The sequence below is a fragment of the Astatotilapia calliptera genome, chromosome 11 (assembly GCF_964374335.1).
Source record: "Astatotilapia calliptera chromosome 11, fAstCal68.1, whole genome shotgun sequence".
In the NCBI taxonomy this organism is placed as follows: Eukaryota; Metazoa; Chordata; class Actinopteri; order Cichliformes; family Cichlidae; genus Astatotilapia; species Astatotilapia calliptera.
Window position 1 is genome coordinate 2,796,144 of NC_137432.1, and position 22,217 is coordinate 2,818,360.

General features: G+C 41.5%; 1 protein-coding gene and 1 long non-coding RNA gene across 3 annotated transcripts in view; one reads left to right on the forward strand and one right to left on the reverse strand.

Annotated features, from left to right (window-relative positions):
• LOC145431714 (uncharacterized) overlaps window positions 1–22,217 on the reverse strand; it is a 196,955-nt gene that overhangs the window by 22,842 nt on the left and 151,896 nt on the right. The window lies entirely within an intron of this gene.
• Window positions 1–22,217, forward strand: part of dyrk1b (dual-specificity tyrosine-(Y)-phosphorylation regulated kinase 1B) — a 61,548-nt gene that overhangs the window by 18,714 nt on the left and 20,617 nt on the right. The window contains exon 1 of one of the 2 annotated variants that reach the window (XM_026183440.2): window positions 11,826–13,111. The exons of the other annotated variant lie outside the window; for it this stretch is intronic. Within the exon in view, the coding sequence (XP_026039225.1) occupies window positions 13,009–13,111 (103 nt within the window). The 5' untranslated portion in view covers window positions 11,826–13,008. Of the gene's footprint in view, window positions 1–11,825; window positions 13,112–22,217 lie in introns of those variants that run through there. 2 annotated transcript variants of the gene reach the window in all.

A 22,217-nucleotide genomic window follows, 5' to 3' on the forward strand; every position in this document is an offset into this window, starting at 1 on the left:
GACCTCCAGAAATCCTACCAGTGGCTGGACTGAAAGACAGCACAGAGGCAGCGCAGGCACACGCTCTGTTACGTAGGAATATTAAAGAAAATCTGTGTGTGTAGGGGATAAGGTGTTCTCTCCTATTGGGAGAAGGCACTGGGGTACACCCAAAACATGCTGGAAAGATTATATCGGATTGCCTGGGAACACCTCAAGGTTTCCTTGGACAAGCTAGTGGAGGTAGCGGGCAAGAGGGAGGCTTCCCTGCGTAGGCTGGTGTCCCTGCAACCTGACTTCAGATAAGCGCAAGAAAATTGATCAGTTTCAATTTATTAGTTTTTGGATATTTTTAATATCCAAAAAACGAATATATTTGTAATAGTTTAATCTTTTGTCGTAACATTTTTTCATATCATATTTAACATTAGTGCTGCACAGTTAAAAAAAGTGGTGGCATCAGGGAAAGCAATCAGAAGCACTAAGATTTGTGAGCTACACAATCCATCATCTACTTTATGTGCAAACACCTGTGTTTGACGTTGTTACAAAATGAAGGCTTTTTTCTGGTTTCTTCCTCATGACACTGGGACCCGGGTACTGACACTGTTTAAATGTTTTTCTCACAGCTGTCATAATCCTGGTAAATAATGGTAAAGTTAAGTTATAGTACAGCTACAGCCATTGAAGAAAAGTGTTTAAATGAACTGATTCTTTTATAGCACTTTTTTACTCTTTTACTTTTTCTTGGGATTATTAAACGATTCTGATTCTGATACTCTCTCATTCACCCATTCATACAAGCACTTCATCGATAGAAGTGCCTTCTATCTACCATTCACACACATTAATACTCCCATGGATGCATCAGTATTTAGCATGCCGACTTGGATTAGCCAAGGATTGAACCACTAACCAATTAGCACCTGCTCTACCTCCTGAGCTACAGCCACCCCAATATATGTTACTGCAGTACTTAGCAATAGCAAAGTGTTTACATTTGCAACACATATCACGAGTGAAGTACTATAATAAGTTTTTGTCTTGATGCGTGCTCAATCATCCAGGTAAGGGTAACCCAAAAAGTCGATTCTGTTCATCTGGTTGTAGCGTTTTCAGTGGGAGAAACATTTCATCACTCATCCAAGTAACCTCTTCAGCTAGTCACCCATTCTTGCATCCCTTCACTGGCGACGTTTAGAATCTACTTTAACCTCCTAAGACCTGAACTCTTCCACAGCAGCATTTTTAATTTCTCTTTGATATTTGGGCTGATTGGGACCTGATGAATGTAAAAACAAAGAATTACCAGATTTTATTTTTACCTAATTTTTGTTTCTAAGAAAAATGAGATCCACATATGAGGATATTCGTTTAAAATGTTGATAGAACAGTAGCAGGATAATGTCCTTGTAAGTGGATATCAGGCCCTTGTAGAGCAAAATAGAGTATTTTGGTCTAAATAACCCAAAATGTGACGTCCACACATATGTGGATGCCAGGTCCTAGGAGGTTAAAATCCTGTTATTAATAAATATGACTCCAATATGAGCTCCTGCATATGTAGCAGAGTTTCTGAGACCTTATCACTGCAGCCGATCTTCTAACCAGTCTCCTCACTCCCTCACTCTGATTTTACAAACAGAGGTGATCATGCTTTTGAGGTTGTGGTGCCCAAACTGTGGAGCAGCCTTCCTCAGCCAATCAGGTCTGCAGATTTTGAGATTTGTTTGAAACAGCTGCTGAAAATGACTTTTTCTAGGTTAACGTTCATGTAATCTTTCTCTCCTATTTTCAGCCATAGTTTTTGACTGTTTGCATGTGTGTTGGAATGAATGTCTGACTGCATGGTCTATTATGCGTCTGTATGTTTGAACCACTGATGGTGATGGTGGCTGTAGCTCAGAGGTCGAGCCGGCCATCTACTAATCAGAAGGTGAGTGGTTCGAACTCTGTTCTAGTCTGCTTGGGCAAAATACTAACTCCAAGTTGGAATTTTCCCAAAGATGTTTCCTGCCATTATTAGTAGTTCATATCAAACTGATTTGTGTTGAGGGGGGTCTCCTTTCTCATAAATTTGATTTAATTTGTTGCTGTAAAATTTAGGTGCAACATCATCATGATATCAAGACTTTGACTGGCAGCTGCAGTCGCAGAGAAACTTGCGTATATTTGTTGGGAGCAGCAGATAAAGCAGGGACACTGAGAGGAGGTCCAGCTTTGACAAAAAGTCAAAGGGATTTATCATCCGTGTAACTGGTGTCAGTATACGGGAGCATAAAATACTTCAGTGTCATTCATATCAGAGTCATCAGAGAGAGTAATGTGCATATTTTATATGTATATAACTTTGTACAGGACTGAATATAACATTTTTAAAAGTTGAGAGCCTCTTTGCATTTCACTGTTATGCCGATGACTGCCAAATTTATTTGACACTAAAACGCAAGGATGCCATCTCCATAAAACCTCTCTTGACATGTCTAGATGACATTAAAGCTTGGTTGGCTCGAAACTTTTTAAATTTTAATAAAAAGAAAACAGAAGTGTTGGTGTTTGGACCCAGTGGTCCCTGTGAGTCCTCCTCTGTTGTTTTAGGATCCCTGGAAGTCTATTTTAAATCTGTTGTTACTGACCTTGGTTTTAAGTTGGACAGTGATTTTAAATTGGACAACCAAATCAGAGCAGTGGTGAAGTCCAGTTTTTATCATTTAAGGCGACTGGCAAGACTAAAATCTTTTCTTTCGAGGCAGCACCTTGAAACAGTGATCCATGCTTTTATTTCTTCCCGCCTGGACGACTGTAACTCACTTTATGTGGGGGTCAGTCAGTCGTTGCTCTCACGTCTGCAGCTGGTTCAAAATGCGGCTGCACGACTCCTAACAGGAACTCGAAAGAGAGAGCATATAACCCCCGTGCTGGCCTCTCTGCACTGGCTGCCTGTGTCTTTTAGAGTTAATTTTAAAATTCTTATGTTTGTTTTTAAATGTCTACACAGTCTTGCCCCGCCTTACCTCTCTGAGCTTCTTCATCCCCACATACCCTGTCGGTCTCTCAGGTCAGCTGACCAGCTGCTCCTGGAGGTACCGAGATCCAGGAGGAAGCTCAGAGGGGACAGGGCCTTCTCTATTGTGGCTCCAAAATTATGGAATAATTTGCCCATGCATGTTAGAGAGGCCCCTTCACTGTCCACTTTTAAATCACGTCTTAAAACCCACTTTTATTCCTTGGCTTCTAACCTCAGTGAGACTCAGTTTCTTTTTTAATGCAGTAGTTATTTAATTAATGATTTCACTCTTCTTTTATTTGTTTTTTATTTATATCTCATGTAATTTTATTTTACAGTTCCAATGTACAGCACTTTGTGTCAGCTGTGGTTGTTTTAAAGTGCTTTATAAATAAAGTTGATGATGATGATGATGATATGAGGATGATGTGAGTATTTCTAACATAACCAAAGGTCAGTATCACACTGTTCATGAGGTGCTGGGTTTGTCCATGTTATGGGGTGAGCCTATGGTTGAGGTCTGAAGTTGCTGATGAAGATTATGAGCCCTCCTTGATCCTTGCGGTGAGCTTCAGTCTTCCAGAAGTTTCTCAAATGATGTCTGTGAGTGAGTCAACACAACATCTGGTGCAGGACAGCTGTGATGAAGGAAAGGGAGGCCATTTCTCCAAACCTTGGTGCTGATGGTCTCCCTCATTAGTTTTCCACCAGGATAATTGTTAATAATAATGTGGACTCTGGATCCTGTTATTAAATTAATAGAACAAATTACACTTGTATGAAACCTCCTGCTGCTGTGTTTTCAATCTAACATTAAGTTTCCATGTTACCGGGCTGTAGAGTGGTCTGTGAGTGTAACGGATCTTAAACTCTTCAGTTTTATATCATCGTCCGGCTCGCGTCTCAAATCTCAACATTTAATTTCCAGATAATTCTGATATTAACAGTAACCTCTGTCTAAAATACGACAACAAAAACTAAGGAGTGCCCAATTATCCAAACATATAGACATGCTAATGGCTGATCTAGCTAAAGAATTAACAACAGGAACTACAGAGTGATATTAGACGTTGTAGAACTATAACAAATTAAGATGTGTGTCTCTTTAATTATGGTGATGTTCTTGTACTTATCCTAATTTAGCGATCTGTCAGTCGTGGAAACCCCACTCAGCAGATGTCCTCAAAACTGGAGCAGCCAAGCTACGCAAAAAGTGTAGAGGGGGCGTATTTGCGTGCAAGTCCAGCGGGCGTGTGGGCGGGGTTTGACGCAACTCCACCTAAAGTCGATACTGCGCAGACTCTGGCTCCTAAAGTGGAACATGGCAGCCCCCACAAACAAGTCGTCCACCTTTTCTACAGTTGTTGGTTCACACATGTATACTTATCTTTAGTGTGTGGCTTATTTATTAGTTATTATTATTAATAACAAATAGTTATTATTACTAAAACAATAGCCAACTGGTACGTTTCTTTTTTCCTAACATTTCTAAATAAATGAAATCAAGATGCTGTTAGAGGGCATGTCATACAGAAACTTTGTAACCCTGAGCTAGGTGGAACCCTACGTGACCACATAATAATAAAGTATTCTGATGCTGATGATGTGAGATGACTGGATATGTACACGGGTGACTGTTTGGTAGAAGAATAATGAGGTCATGTGCAGTTCAGGTTGTACAGTTGAAACAGAAAGTTCAGTATCTTTTGGTCTGTAATTCCTTTATTCCAGGTATCATTTAACTGAAAACCAGTGTTTGAAGTAGATCACAGCTGTTCATATGTGCATCACTGTCATCTATGCAATATGCCCTGTGTCCTGATCTGCTAGTAAGTACTGTAGGCTTATAGTAATGTCACTACATGATTGTTTTAACTATCATGCTAAAGCACTATGTATTTTACTGTGTTATCGTATTCATTAACATTAATCTGTTAGGGTGTGTTACCCACATTTGCTGAGTTGTACTGAGGCAGCTTTTTTTTCTCCTATGGAAATGGACATGTTCATTAAATCAGTAATATTCGGTGACACACACACACACACAAAAACCTGGAAAACGTTACTGTTTTAAATTTTTCTAAGGAAGCTCTCCCTATGGCAGTGCCATCCTCACCAGTCTAATATTTATCTCTTTTTTTGACTGTGTCATTCCTGCTTCGTCTTCTCTTTGTCTCTATGGCACCGCCAAGTGCTGAGAAAGAGAAGGGTATCTCCGACTGTAAAGTGCTCTTCCATTCCTTGCTTAAAGCACCCTGCAGTAGCAGCATGGTAATTCTGCTCCTCTATCTTTCCTCTGCATCATGTTTACCTAGCAACAAGCATCACCCGCGGCTGGCCATCCCATTGGTCATTTGAAAACGCACCGGGGACCAATAGCAAGGCTGTTGCCATGGTACAGTGTATAGTTGCCGGGTGGAATTTTGCTGCAAGGCACGTGAGACTCAAAGTCTGCTTGCCTCCATGCACTGCTGCTGTAATCTCCGCTGTCTGGTCGTTAGTACAGCTGAACGTGATTTAGTGGAAGACAGTAAGTCCATGAAGGGAAATACTAAAGTTTATTCACATATTTGGAAATATAGACAGCAGTAGAGAAATAAAACACACACACAAAAAGAACAGTTCAGCAGGAAATGGACGCACATAATTATAGTGTACTTGAGCTGGATGTTAGTTTTAGAATGAATTATTTTACATCAAAGTCAAAATCAAAAATACTACGAGAGAAAATCTATATTAAAGCCAATTGTACCGGGTTACTACAGGTCAGGATACATTTTAAACTGTTATTCATCAAGTACCGATTAAAATCAAGCACAAAAAATGTGAAAAAGCAAGACTCTGAGAAAATACCATCTATGATCAAAACTCCTTGTACAAAGGAACTTAAATGAAACTAGTGCTTAATATACACCAGTATCCACGTAGTAATGAAGTCCTGAGTGTACAGTACTGTGCAAAAATCATGAGCCACTCCACGTTTCTTTATATTTTCTTAGGAAAACGGGAAATAATGCTGCACTTACATGGAGATATAGTATGTACATACAGTTCTAACTAGCTTGAGCGTCAATATTTGGTATGACCAGTTTCACTCTTCAACACAACCTCTCTTCCTCTCACTGCTCTCTTCAGCAGCTTCCCGTAACTTCTTTAAATAGTTTTCGGGAATAGTTCCCGGGCGTCTTGAAGGACATTCAAATCTCTTTGGGTGTTTCTGTATTTGCTCTGTTGTTTGTCAAGAAGAGCCCACACTGCTTCAGTATTTCATTGTATGTTTCCAATTTCATTGTATGCTCATGCTTACAATGGCAGTAAAGCTCATCTTAGCGTATCTTATCTTATCCTGTTTTAATGATGAGGTCTGAGGGAACCCAATCCACGACTGATAGTGTATCATTGTGATGTTTTCTATCCAACTATGCTTTTACTGCAATGGCAGTGTGTTTTGGATCATTGCTGAAAAACCAAACCTTTTCCCGACTGAATCCGAATGCTTTTCTACATTTATACTTCCATCAATTTTGACAGGATCTCTAAAACCACTGAGTGACATGCACCCTAAACCATGACAGAGCTCACATTTGGACCTTTCCCTTGACCTCCTCATACATACTGATCTCAAGTTGAACTGATTGTTACATTTGGATTCACCACTCCGTCAGACCTGTTCCCCTGATTTTTCAGTCCAGTTCTTGTGTAATTTGGCATACCTCAGTCTTTTCTTCCCATTTTTCTTCCTTAAAAATGGTTTCTTGACAGCAGCCCTTCTACTGAGACCATTCCTGATGAGGCTTCAGTGGATAGTAGATGCATCTCGCAGTCAAGGTTCATGTCTGTACTGGACTCCTTCCCTTGTCCACCTTCAGTTTTTTAAGGACACTGCAAACACTCTCTTAAGATATGATAGTTTTCAGCTAATAGCTTTTTGGGAATCACATTGCTACTTCAAAAATACCATTTAATGCCTATATTTGCATTTTTTAAATTGAGTCAACTAAAAGAATGAGAACAAATGATGAGTTTTTTGCAAAAGGCTGCTATTATAAAATTGCCTAAAGAGAACAATTAAAACTGGTTATTTGCTGAACTGTCTGTTAAGTACTTTTTTATGTTTCGTGGGCCAGATATCAAGATGCAGTGTTGAAAGTAGTCAGGTACAAGTGTTGGACTAAAAACAAGTGAAAAAGAAGCCAATGTCCAAATAAAAACTCTGAAAGACCTTCAGAAAGTAGAAGAAGTTTTGCTTAAGACCACTGTGAAAAAAAATGACAAGTAACTCTGGCTCCTTGGACGATAAATATAAAGAAATGTGAGTCAAGACTTGTTGTATATAAATGTCATAGTTTAGATATTTGTATTAAATGTTTTTGTTTTGATAGTTTTGAAGGGTGGCGGACTGCATCGTGAGAGTAGAACTGTTATAAGCTCTGGGTTGTGCAATTCATTCTCCCAAAGGGCCACATAAAAACCCAGGTCTGTTGTGGAGTACCAATAAGATAAACTTGTTTATAATCAGTATTAATTTTTATCACCTACTGGTAAGAGTAGATGCTACAATTAAATTGTCATTAGTTGCTTCGCACATCGCCGTTAACATCATCACTGAATAATGGGCGTCGCCTCTCAGACAGTAACTCCCATCAGCAGTGCTACAGCAGGAGAAACACCTAAAACTGGATGCAAGGAAACTGTTTACAGCTTGTTTTGTTTTTTTCCAAAAAATCTCCGATTTTCAAACTGTTGCAGCATATCTTTCTGTATAATCGGTGAATCTCTGATCTTTGCACTGATTATACAGTTGCGTGTTCAAATCAGTGGTAGCAGCACAGCATGACAGGTTACAAGCATTAAGAGGTGCATGACCTGCAGTGCTGCTAGTGACAGCAGATGTAACATCAGTTTGACGTCAACTTTGTCATAGTGCTGTTTGTCCTTGGCCAATGAAAATGTGAAATCAGCACAGCAAAAACCAACATATAATCAGTTTTCCTAAAATCAATTATGAACAAAATGTGCATGTGACTTTTAACTTTATATAAAGTGTTACTGCTATTTTAATTGTAATTCGGTTGCTTCATCTCTCATTTTGTTCAGTTCTTTCTCCTTATCCCCTGAGAGACATCTCTGATTTGGGCTTGAACTAGTTCATTAAAGTCAGGTTCAGGGTCTGAGCAAATGCACCATCGCCCTTCCACTCTGCATCTGGGAGATCTGGGATGTCCTTGCCTTACTTCTCACAAAACTCTTGTATCACTTTGGCTGAGCCACCAGATGTGTGGTAGCCTATGTCACCAGATGCTCAATAAACTGTCTATGATCATTGCTCTTGCCTAATGAAGTTAACTATTTTGATTTTAACATCAACACTATGCTATACAACATCTGCTGGTGTATGATAAATGCAAAAATACCTGTTTTCAGTTCTGGCTTCATTTTCTTGCACCTGCTTCAAACGTGTTTTGTTTCTATCAGATTTGGACAGCCATCGTTGTAACACCTGCCAGTTTGATCCATTTCAGCCCCAGCCTATCCGTAATATCAAACACTTTTGTAATCCCACATACAAAAATGAGAAACTGGGCTGTGTCTCAAATCTGAAAGTTCTCGTCCAGTGTCAAGGAGAAAGTCAAAACTGAAGATTTCCCACCTTCTCTGTCCACTTTGTTATGGTTCAGCTGAAGAGGGGCACGTTGTCTAATGCTCAGGGTTTATTTAGCAGTCTTTGAGTCACACAGTCTTTGATAAACTCCTCATCAGGAGGTTTTTTTTTGTTTGTTTGTTTCTTTTTACTTTTATGGAAATTATAATGCACCTTTGTTGCTTTTATTTTGAAGGTCACATATAAGCTGTCCAGGTCTGCACTGTGGTAGGACAGTGAAAAGCTGTCTTTTTAATTGTTATGGATACATCTGGCTGTAAGGTATAAACCTTCCTTACTCATCGGTCTTTATTATAAATCCTGATCTGCCTCTTTTATTCACTGTTGGTTTTACAGCTTAGTTTGGGGCTTTTCTTATTTTTATTTCCAGCTTTAGATCCAGTGAGATTTCTGGCATTTGCACCCAAATATCAGCTTAATCATTGTTCAGGAGAAATTTGCTTTAGGTTAGATCATATTTACTAAAACCATCATACCCGCCAAACCACTGTCTTCCTGTAGAACTTTGGGGGCCTGCACTTTCCCCTTTGTAGCATGCTTAACATTGCACTGGTTCCTACACAGGCCCAGTCAACCTTAGCTGGGCATGAGTCATTTTTGAAGTAGAGCACCTGTAGCAATAAATCTTCATGTAATACCCTGTTGCCACTGTCTTGCATTTGTCTGTTATGCCTTTTATTTTCATTGATTTTTTTTAAAAATGCAAATTTGATTATTTAGCCAGGCTGTCTTAATTTAACTGTGATTGGTCTGCTGTTTTTCATCATGTGATTGTGAGGGAAATTGGACCCCAAGTGTTTTGGAGATGGCTGCAGTCAGAGGAACATTGCAAAGGCATAAATTGGGGACTTTCTGATACATTTGGTGTGAAATTTAGCTTGGTGTTCAGAACTAGAGTATCTGTCTGTTGTTGTAGCATGCCCTTCATAGGACTATATCAACAGCATTTGCCCATAAATGAATTACATACTGGAGCTAATAAGCGGAGTCATCTCAAAATAACAGAAATATAACACCAATACAACAATCAGGATGTGAAGTCCAACAGTAACCAGTAGACGTGACAGAAGATTCTGCCCTTTTGAAAGGGCACTACATTTAGAATGATGAAGCACTGGGAGGTGATTACACAAAGCTATTGTGGACTAGTTAGGCTGTTACTGTTTTAAAAACCATATATGACTTCATTCAACACCAGTTCGAGAGTCAGCCTGTATTTAAAACAAATCCTAAAAACTGATGAGCACTGACACATTTGTTGAGGCAGCTGAGTTTGAGGGTGATTTTAAAGCAAGGAGCTATCAGCTGGTTTCTAACACTGTGCTGTTCCCAGGCAGCATTGTGCTTGATTTAGCCAGAATGCTCGGATAGCAACAGGAACAACTTTTAGCTTTGGCTGGTTTGTAAAGACAAGTCAAACCTCTCAGCTGTAAAGTCACTCAGTGACCATGTGCTTATTGGAACCTTTTGCCCCTTTCTCTCCCCCGCTGTATTTCCACCCCCACCATTTCGGTCTGCCTGTCCTTCTTTCCATTTCTACCTGACATCTTCAAACTATTTCCGCGTCACCACTGCCTCGCACCGCGCCGTCAGAAGAGACCCAGGGAAACTAAGCCGACCGCCCCGCCCACAGAGCCGTTGCTACCCAATTACAGCAGGGGATGGGACTTTATGTAGCCAATTGCGTTGCAGCTGCCATGGCGTCGGGTAGCAACAGAGAGTGTGCGTGCAGAGTGAGGGTAGAGGCTACGACTGCCAGAGTACAGAGAAGTTAGAACATTTTGAAAGCCAGAACAAAAAGAGCCTTTGTGTGTTACACGGTAGCAACATAAACGTGGCATTTGGTTCATTTCTGACAACCGAATAACGCATTAATTAAACTGTCATTTAACTACTCGTTTTTACGGTCTCACAGGCTGCTGTCCACCGAGAACAAACTAAGGTTGATGTAGTTTGAAGTAAAACAGAGATTATCTGTTTCACTCATTTTAACACTGTTAACACGGACTAATGTTATGTAAAACAGTCGTCCGTCAAAGCTGTCCCGTGTATACAATGTTCAATCGTTTTTCGATTTTCAGTGAACGTTGTCCATGTATGCCTGTGTATAAACTTCCAGTATATATATCCCGCTGTTACTATAAATGGACAGGACGGGAGAGGTTTGCTTGGAGCAGACTACTGCTGTCAGAGGGAAGGCAGCTGTACCGCTAACTCACTTGATTTGTTGATGCTGTTTCGTATAGTTATTTGAAATACTTTTGGTAGTTGATATGACAGTCTGTGTGGAACGTCCACAATGCCACGTGTTTAACCTGTGTTCGCAGCTCTGCTGGTATTAATAGTACTCGGTGTATCTGTGCCAGACACACCAGCCCCGACCCCTGCCACCGGCACATGGTACAGTCCCCATCGCAGGGTGGGGGAGCGTGTGGGAGAGGCGCACAGATTCTGTCTAACGGAGAAGGAAACGGGCGAAAAATATGACTCACAATCGCCCCGGAGAAGGTTTCCACCTTGAAGGAATAAAACTATTTTTCCCGTTCTGAGAAGGACGAGTATACGAGGACAGTAAGCGCGAGAGAAGAAAGCGGAAGCAGACTGACGAGTGGGCCCGTCAAGAAGCGAAAGGCAGCAAGCTCAGGAACTCTGGAATTGGTTTCTTTTGTTTACTCCGAGGCGACTCTGAAGTTTTGGCTTGTTGCAGTTCAGTCGTTGTTTGCGATATTACTAGCGAGTAATTACCTCAGAGACTCGACCTCTTCCTGGACCGTGTTATTGTGCCGGTGTTTCGGAGTGTAACGCGGCCCGTCGTCGGCTTTTGTCTAACGCGGGGAACATTCGGCCCCAGCGCACAGACGCTGGAGCTATACTGCCTCTCGATATTTCCTCCGCTTCTGAATCGGAGCTGAAAGAGTTCCTCGGCTGAGGTGAAGTGTTCCCGTGCTGGTGGTTCGTCACTTCGCGCCAGCCGGCGGTCCCGTTGACTCGCGAATGCTCAAGTACAGTTAGAGTAACTTTGTGTGGAGCTACACACCTCTGAAGCAACAAGGCGCACTGGATTGCGCAAAAAAGTGCTTCTTGTTAAGGCTGAGTGTATACTAATATTGTTTGGCTAATAAAAGGGCGCCTTTTTAGCCTGACAGAGGGCAGCCACCTCTTGCTGTAGGCTTTGAAGGGAAACGGCACAGGACTCCGTGGGGCTCAGGCTGAATATACTGTGTGACTTTCTCGGTGCAGGCTGTTTGTGTCACTGGATTAGTCTGAGTGATCACATCACTCTGTGCTGTCCTACTCTGTCTGGCAACGAGTCCCCCAGAAAGCACCAGTAATTGGGGCTATTTTTAGTGTCAGGGATGGGGTAAAAGCAGGCAGCTGGAAACCCAACTCCCCTCCATCTCCTTCTCTTCCATCCCATCTATCATCCTACCTCGCTCGTCCACCTGGCAGTATGCTTGGCGAGCCTGGTTAGCACAGGTTCCACTTACAGCTAGTTGAGGTGGCTTATAAGTAGTCTGGAAAAACAGCAACAACTGGACATACTCTGCTGCATAATAATAATAATAAAAGATGTGCTTGAACCATACTGACCATGTAGTCTAAGGAACCTGGCAAAACTAGCAGTCCTGTGCTCCACTAGTCAAATCTTCAGCGGACACAAAGCCCGTTCTGGATTGCTCCTGAAATGGCTGAAGAACTAGCTACTTACTTTTGGTTTATTCTGGCCAGGACTTACTGAACGTATCAAAGAGACTCTATGCCTTTATCCCTGGGACGTTTGGCCTCAACGCGTGATCGCAGTAGACACTAGATTCGATAAAACACTTGCTTTTGACTACCTGAAAGATCAGTCACCAGCGACCTGGAGTGATATACGCCTCCAGCGCACAGAAAGAATGCATGAAACTGCCAAAACCAACCTAACGAAAAACTGACCTGACTAACCAAATATTCTTTCCCTTCCACTCCCATGTCTGCAGAGAGACAGAATATATATCTATATGTACCATGAGAGATCTATATATAGTGTAACACCACAAAAGACAGAAATTACATCCTTTATATTTTTACTTCCGAGAGACAAGCTGCCTGTACACCATTTGGTTGCCTTAGAAACCACAGTCACAAAAGATTTAAAAAAACATTTTTTTTAAAACAAGCCAGAGAAGACGGTGCCTTTTGATTGGTTGGTTGGTTGGTTTCCCACCACGTCAAGATTCCTTTTTTAGTTGGATGTAAACTTTTGAAGCAAACTCTGGGATTGATGACAGTTACCTGACCCGCACGAGTTCTGCTCGTCTGTCACAGCGTTTTGATTGACACTGTTTCCCTGCTGCGTTGGACATTTCCAAGCATTTCCATGGTTGTCACGTCATCATCTGTGGAAGACCAGACTGTGCCCACTTGCAGGATGGTCCAGTCAGAACCTTGGATCGCCTCAGCCCTGCTCCGCAAGAACAAGAGTTAGTACACACCAGAATATACACAATCCCACTGATTTCAAAAGAGTGGAAACTCTTCTTTACTCACAGTATAGTAACCTGTGTGTGTGGTCATTTGTGATCATTTATATATACACAATGTTAGGAGCATGTGTTGACTTTAAATTGTGCGTTGACTGTGTCAGGGTCCTGGCGTGTGACCCCGGCGTTCTAAAAGTGGCCACATGTCTGTCTACAGTCGGACCGTTAGCGTTTCGATGGGCTTAAAAAAGCAAATAAACAAAAAGAATGGTTTTGATGGGCCGTAACTTTTCAGTTTTTATTTAGTAGTGTTCAGAAAGTGCAACAAATGGCTTTTGTTTTCTAGCACATGGTCAGCATGAATTATAATTGCTCTGAGGTCTGTCTGTGCTTCTTGCAACACAACTGTGAGGACTAGACCAGAGGGCCGGCTGATGTAGTGAATACCTCTACTTGCATGAAGATTTCAGATGGGTCAGCGCTAAAGCATCTTAATACTTCTCATTGCTGTTTCTCCAGTCAGTGAGTTTATAACATTTTATTCACCAGCAAGTGCAAGTTGTTTCATGTTGTTGTTTCCTGTGTTTGATCCACCGTTCCACTCCTGCCAAATACTCTGCACCTGAGTGGACTTGAGTTATGTGTTCACACAGGTCAGTGTTTCTCTCAGTGGGTTGTTGTTGTTGTTGTTGTAAGAACAACATCTATATCACACGTGTTTGATGGTAAATCTAGAGTCCTTGCAGTGGATTACCTCTGGGTTGAGATTAAACATGCCAAAGTTTGGCCTTGATGTTCTTAGGCTCAGTAGTCCATGTATACCTGATGTTTAGCAAAGATTGGTTAGTCAGACCTTTAATAGTAATGAGCAACACCACGTGAGACAGTCTGGACCTAGTGTGCCTTTAGGACTTTGTTAAACCAAATGACAATGAAAGGTTACCTGGTTCAAATGCGACTGTGTAATTACACAGACACACACACACACACACACACACACACACACACACACACACACACACACACACACACACACAGAGACACACACACAGAGACACACACACAGAGACACACACACAAAAGCAAATGCTTCTACTTGATCTATGCTGGTGCAGTGAACCTATGTATAGCCTTTAATGTAGCCTACACAAGTATCTCTGTCTACTGCTAGCAGTTATATGTATGCTAGCTGCCTGACGTTGGCCTGTAGTTGGATTTCTGCTTTTAGTTGTTATATACATATATATAAAATTCCCCACTCGCCCCTGCGGGCAGTCAATCCTTCAAGCTCGGGTCCTCTACCACAGCCTGGGAGCTTGAGGGTCCTGCACAGTATCTTAGCTGTTCCTAGGTCTGCGCTCTTCTGGACAGAGATCTCTGACATATATATATATATATATATATATATATATATATATATATATATATATATATATATTACAGCATTTAAAGGAAAGCTGTGATATGTTTGACAGTATAGAAAACAAATACTGATGTTTTGTTATTAACTGCAGCTTGGCGCAGCTGTATTTTTAAGTGCAAACAAAACTGCATTTTCCATCCTTCTTTTCCAGCAGCTACTGACATTGACAACAAAGGAAATTTTAAAGGAAAAGTATATCCCGCCATTTTAGTTTAACAATAACTAACTTCACTCTGTAACTCTTCAAGAATCTGCACAATAAGATTACAATTAAAACATATCTTCAGGCTTCTGTATTTTGGGTCAAGTTATTTAACGAGCTGCTTTTGCACCATGTAACTACATCATCACGCTGTTTGCTCCTCCTGTCATATGGAGGGCAGCTAGCTGAAATGTTGCAGCGATGCTTGGTGGAGTTGTGTTTGCACATCAGCAGCTGCCAGGATCTCTTCCTTGCACGCTGTCATAGCCAGGCTGTACTCGATAGTGTGTGTTTGAGTCACATGGTTTGTTACTTTTTTGCATATTTTTCCAAGTATTGTGAGATTGTTCAAGAAGCTCAGTTTTGATTGACTAAATGCTCACTGGAGACGGACACGTTTCTGTCTCTCAGTAATATCTTAGCTTGTGCCGTTGTGTGCGCTACGAAATGTAACTGGATGCCGTTGCTTGCTATTATATTGTGTTTTGACATGTTTATATCACCTAAAATGTGTCCTGGTATTATGACAGGCGATATCTGACACACAATACAGAGGTACAAACAGGCCAGTGTCCTACAGAGAAAAGCTCAACACTTGGAGAGGCCATTTGGAAGTGAGGGCACGACTGCCCATAGACGAGGATCAAAGTTAACAAATTGAACTCAAGTCAAAATAATAAGCAGACTTTTGGAAAAGATGTGATTAGTGTTTAGGACAGTGTTTTAGCTTCCTCCCACAGTGCAGACATCTGTTAGCTTCATTGGTGATTCTAATCAACTGTACTCGTGAATGCAACGTGCATAAAGCACTGATGTGCGTGAGATTATTAACATGGGTAATGAGCTAAATGTGGCATGCAGTTAGTTTGAATGGTCAGACTACAAACGCACATAAATGAAATAACAATGTGTGCTTACAAAACTGGCACAACGTAAAACAGCCAAAATGAGCTAAAAACTTGGAGTGGAAGCGTCTTCCTTTAGTCTGTGTCAAACCGATCAGCACGGCCATGATGTTTACTGAGGCTGGGATGTCTGCTCAACTGTTGTTTGTGTTGGAAGTTCTCTGAAATCTTCCTGTGCAAATATCACCCACTTTACAACAATAAAAGAAATTCAGCCCATATTGAAACAAATTAAAATGACAGTGCAACAAGCAAAGTCACACCAGAAACTAACCAAACGTATTCTGAATAGGTCAAATCAAAAAACCTAAAGTTCTACGTTGCTAAGAGAGCAGTAGTAGAGGGGAGTCTGATGGGGGTGTACTAGACCACATTTCAAAGCATTTGTAACATTGTTTTTCAGTTTTAAAGCTAAATGAAATCAAATATTAATAAAACTGTGTTTTCCAATATAAATAGAAAAGTCTTTTGGCAGGTCAGTAGAACTCTGGAGCACCTGGTGCTCTTATGTTGGACACTGAATTACAATTCCCATTCATCCTGAGCATCTAACATCTTGTTTGCAGCAGCACAACATTTAGCATCACAGTGTAAGCTCTAGCTAATACGCTCACTTTTCTTTGTTGTAGCCTAACGTACTCTTTTAAAATTACTCATTCACTAATACACTTCAAGGTGCAGACACACACATGAAACCTACCTCATCTAGAAGATACAATGCTATCATCAAAGGGTTTGGTGGGTTTTTGACAGATGTGCATTAAACCATTAAAACATGTCCATGTCTGAAATGGAAATCCATGAGCAAAAAAACGACAACATCCTAGCTAGAAATGATTTTTCACTTTTATTGTATCATGTATGATTGTGTATTTTGTAACAATACTGAAGCATTACAAGGATGAAGTTACTTTATTGTTAAATTAAAGTCTTAATTAGTAATTTAATACGTTTGCTGGAAATTTCCAGGGCGAAATCCATCTAACCTGCTTTTGTGCTTACATTCAGCTAAGACTGTGTCACTATCATGCTGCTGCTGCTTATTTCAGTAGGTTCACGATTCAAACCTGGCAGTGTGTCATCAGTGACAGTAACTCATTACAAAATGAGTTATATTAACGTGCACTTGTAAATGCAAGCTGCACGCATCAATAAAACAAGTTGTTGCAAACTTTTCCTGAAAACTCGTGGTTTTATTTTGAGGCCATATGGCTCACACCTAATGTCCAGTGTCTTAATCAGGGTTCAAGGTTGCTCGTTAGTGTCTTTGTGTTCCTATTCGGCTGCACAGAGTGAAAGATTCTGAGTGTGCAGTGTGCCATTCCAGGGGATTGACAGCATAGTTGACGTGGGGAAAGGACAGAGTGTGGCTGCAGTAGACGCAGCTTTGTGTGCGTGTTAGAACTTCAGTCTTCTCCAGCCAGCTGAAGGACCAACAAGAGCAAAAGCAAGAGGAGCCCACAGAGTGTGTTTGTGACAGAAAACAACCTGCTGTCTGTCCTTTCTCCACAGGACTGACAACCATGCAGGTGCCTTTACTAAACTGCTGGGCCGTCAGTTAATATTCACATTGATTCATAGAGTCTCTGAAAACTACCAGAGGAGTGCAACACTATCCTTTCTAAACATACTCTTTCATTTGTTTTCCTTTGTTTTGCATGTTTTTTGCAGATGGAGCTAAAAAGCATCATCCAACACATGGATCCAAAATGAAAGACTAGGGTGCTCTGCCTTTTAGATTGAATCCTCATTTACCGTATTTTCACGACCATAAGGCGCACTGTGCTAAAAGGCGCAGTCTCAGTTATGTGTGCCCTTACTGTATTTAACACACACATAAGGCGCACTGGATCATAGGGCGCATACAAGTACCGTATGAGTAATTAAAAATAAAGCGGGAGCAAACCTGAGTTCGGTACCTTACTCACATTTCTATTGCCGGTAATCGTCATCATCAACAACACACAAGCATACAAGTGTGCGTATTTAAAAATAAAGCAGGAGCAAAACAAAGTTTGGTACTCACATTTTTATCATCAATCAAACCCATGGAAGTCCTCATCCTCTGTGTCTGAATTGAACAGCTGCGCTAAATCTCCATCAAACATGCCAAGTTCACTTTCTTCACTGTCAGAGTCACTTTCCGTGCCGTGCGGCTCCTCGGAAACGATGCCGGCTTTTGCGAAAGCTCGAACAACAGTGCCAGCAGACATGTTAGCCCAAGCATCTACAATCCATTGGCAAATTGTGGCGTAACTCGCCCGGCGCTGCCTTCCACTCTTGGTGAAACTGCGTGGAAAAAACCACCTGGTCTCCTTACATACACCTCCCTCAGCCAGTCTTTCATCATTTCCTCATCCATCCAGCCCTTTTCATTTGACTTAATGATGATTTCTGCTGGAAACTTCTCTTTAGGCAAAGTCTTTCGCTTAAAAATCACCATAGGCAGCAGTTTCTGTCCATTAGCATGGCAGCCAAGCACAACAGTAAAAGAAGACTTTTCATACCCCGTTGTGCGTATCGCTACCGTGCTGGTCCCCTTCTTCTCCACAGTGTGACTCACCGGGATGTCAAAAGTGAGCGGGACCTCGTCCATGTTTGTGATGTGGCTGGGCTGGATGTTTTTGTCGCCGATGTGTTTGCTGCAGTAGGAGCGGAAGATGGCCAGCTTTTCCTTATAATCCGCTGGAAGTTGCTGCGCTACCGTAGTCCTGGTCCGGATGGAAAAATGGCACCGTTTCATAAAACGAAAGCACCAAGACGGACCTCCTTGGAAATGTTCAATGTTCATCTCTTCAGCTAGTGAAACTGCTTTTAGCCGAATGGTGACCGTCGAAACGCTTCTCCCGCTCGCTCTTTGCTCGATGATCCACCGCTCGAGTCTTTCCTCCAACTCGAGCCACCTCGCCTTATGTCCGCGGAAACTCAGCTGCGTCTTCTTGACCTGCCGGAGCTTGTTTTCCAGCTTCCTCCATTTGCGAACCATCGATTCGTTAATCTTAAATTCTCTCGCCGCTGCTTGATTTCCATGTTCCTCCGCGTAGCTGATGGCCTTCAGTTTAAACTGTGCTTCGTAAGCGTGTCTCTTTGCCATTTTCATGGTTGTTAAAACAACAATGTCCTGCATAATGCACATACCTGTTCTTTTATACAGGTATGTGCGATTGTCCCGGTATATACGATCAACGCCCACACTTCACCCTTTAACGTTCTCATGGTGTTCTCTACTACGTCCTCCTTACAACACATAGGGCGCACTGCGCTATAGGGCGCGCCGCACTTTTTGAAGAAAATCTAAGACTTTTAAGTGCGCCTTATGGTCGTGAAAATACGGTAACTGATGTCGTCATAGTTTTGGTTTCTGTGTAAAATTCCTTGTTTGAAATTGTTGAAAAATAGTTTCTTGTCAATATCTTTTGATTGAAAAATGATCATTGGACTGGTGCTTTCATGAAAGCCTCACTGACCCAGTCACATTCATACATGCACTTTTCTGTCTAATGTTCACAAACACACTCATGTTCCAGCTGATGCATCTCGGGTCATCAGCTACCTTTTCAAACTCACTACATGCTGGTGCTTCTTGACTACAGTGCGCTGTTGTCCCAAACAACAGGTGCAGAGCGACTGCGTGGAACATTCCAAGGATTTCATGGACCTGTTTGCTCAGAGCAGTAGCTGTGTTTCTTTGTAATTATCTGTTGTGTATGGAGTGCCTGTAGGACTACTTCAGGAACCAGCTGTGTCACTTATGTAAAGCATTCACAGAATTGAAATCCATAACTCTTGTTGTGCTAGTGGCACACACAGTAGGTGTAACAGTCTGCCATCTGCTGGCATGTTACAGCAGCATTTGTGGGCTGCTGCAAAACCCATGCCCAGTTGATAGTTCGGAGGTTTGTACTAGAGGATTGATGTTACCGTTGAACATTTAAAAAGACAGACATTTGTTTGCTTTGTTGCTGCTGCGGCGCTTACTCTTAAAAAAGAACTTATGGCTACAGACAGAACGGCTTGAATCAGAGTTGAGTGTTGTGACATTGCTGAGGACCAGTAGCACATTTGCTTCAGACTGGTCATGACCACAGTACAGGTAAGGGCCAAGTATTGATATTTATCCAGAGATTCTAATTCCTCATCGACTTCAAGTACTGATCGAGCTGTCACTGTCAGGTCATCATGTCTGATGCTGCAGAGCATCAACCTACAAATATGGCATTCCTAATAAACTCTAATGTCTGTGTTAAAAGCTTGGGACAGAGTGGATAACAGACTCAAGAATTAGCCCCATTTTCAAGTGCAAAATAAGGGGGGGCTGTAGCTCAGGAGGTAAAGCACATCATCTGCTAATCAGAAGGTTGGTGGTTCGATCCCTGGCTGCTCCAGTCTGCATCCCAAATATCCTTGGGAAGGATACTAAATCCAAGTTGCTGTCTGATGCATCCATCAGAGTATGAATGTCTGTGAATGGTAGATGGAAGGCACTCGCATAGAAAAAGGATTTTGTGGGAATGTCTGAGGCAAGTTGACTAAAGCAAATGCTCAGAGTAGAAAAGCGTTATTTGCAGTTCATTTACCAGATTTTTACACAAGCAAGAAATTTGTGGTTGTCATAGTGCAAACAAAAAAGGAGCCGTTTGCTCAACACACTTTAAATACAGCAACAGTACATGTGGTATGTTACTTCTCTGACAGCCAGTGTTGTGTGAACCAAGAGAAGGGGTCCCAGGTTTGAGTACACCTGGTCACTTTTCTCCATGTCATTCCCCTAACTCGCCCACCTTCCTGTCTGTGGAGAGAGAAACAGAAGTCCAGTTTCTGTAGGATGAAGCTGTGTGTGGTATGATGGATACCAAGAGAACATGAGCTGCTAGTTCCATGAGTTGCATGTCAGTCCTCCGTGTACAGGTACAACACATGTAGTGTTTTATTGTTGGATGTCATGTCAGCGTACAGTAGAGTTGAATAGATCTGACTCTACTCTGATCGCTGGCATGTGTGTATACACATTAATGGTAAAATGTTAAAGGTTTTACATCAAGACATCATAAAAATAATCTGGTCCTTGCTGATCAACATCAGCAGTGATCTCAGAGAAGCGGCTGTTGCTGCCCATCAGTCTGAAGGTGATGCAATGGCTCATTCAAAGCTCACCAGTTTCAATGAACTGAAGCAAAGCTGTATGAAGAGTGGACCAGAACTCCTCCACAATAATGTGAGAGACTGAAATCATACAACCTACTGAATCATAGGCTGGGATCCTTGATTTTATTTGTTTTTTTGTAAACATTTGAACATTTTAAACCATTCAGCACCATCGGGCTGCAGCCGAGAGAGTAAAAACTAAGCTGTGCAAGTTAGAACATGCATTTAATGGGACCATCAGATTCTCCCATAGATTAATGATAAAGTTGTAATAATATTAAGAAGTCTGTTAATTCACACAAGTGACCTTTTTGCAGGCTTTCTTGCTGCCTTTAAATAGGCCACACTTTATTTATTTATTTATTTTTCCAGTCTTACTGACCAAAGCGATTCAAACACACATTCATACAGCGCTTTGAACACTACACTCCTGTACGTGCCATTCCTCATACACAGCTGTGTTAGCTGCGTTCTGTATTATGTTTCTATGAGTGAAGTTTACTGTAAAATCACTCAGCTGCTGATACAGTTACCAGTGTAACTGGTCAGATGATGCCAATCCCAGCCCATTTAACATCACCTAGACCGTTAAACTGTGCGTTGACTTAAGGCGCCACAATTCATCGAGTAACACATTCATTATAAAAATCTTTGAGGCAAAACGTTTTGCTTCGATGCTTTTTTCAAAACATTGTGTTGTTATCTTTTCAGATTTAAAGTGAAATAAAATAAAATATTATATGAATACAACTTTTTTTGAATACAAAAATAACAGTTTTTTTAAGGCCAGTGAAACTGAGCCGCTGACCTGGGGCGGTGAACGTTTAATTATTATGAATTATTAACATGTACACCTTAAGAACTTATTGTTTTCAGCAGCACAAAATTTAGCATCAAAGCTCAGAGTAAACCTCAGGATTCACATGTGCTCGCCTTTGTTCACTGCAGCCAGGTGTGCAGACACACAAACACAAGCCCTGCTGAGGACCAGGTTATTTTCTATTATTGTATCAAACCTTAGAAGGTGAAAGGTGGTGTCTTTGTGTTTGCCATAATGAGGAGGCCTTTCTTCACTGGGCTGTAGTGGGAACAGTGTTTGCTTTACACGACCAACTTGTTCTGACTGTGGTGTGTGTTGCTGTGCTGCCTGAGGTAACTCCTCTTTGTTTCTCTCATTATTGAAACAGCAGTCAGGAAAGGAATAGAAAAGATGGCTGTTTGAGATGCACTGAAGTCGTGAAGCGAGAAAGTGAGGGATGAATGAATGATGGATGGATAAGTAGGACAGAAGGGAGTGAGATTTGAGAAAGTAGGAAAGATGACGAGGAGAAGAGGGGGAGGAGAAAGCGGCTGGTAGGGTGGGTTGAGTTGCTAGGGGAGAGTATGTCAGAGTGTTGCTGAGAGCCAGGACTGCTATTGGAAGCTACTTGC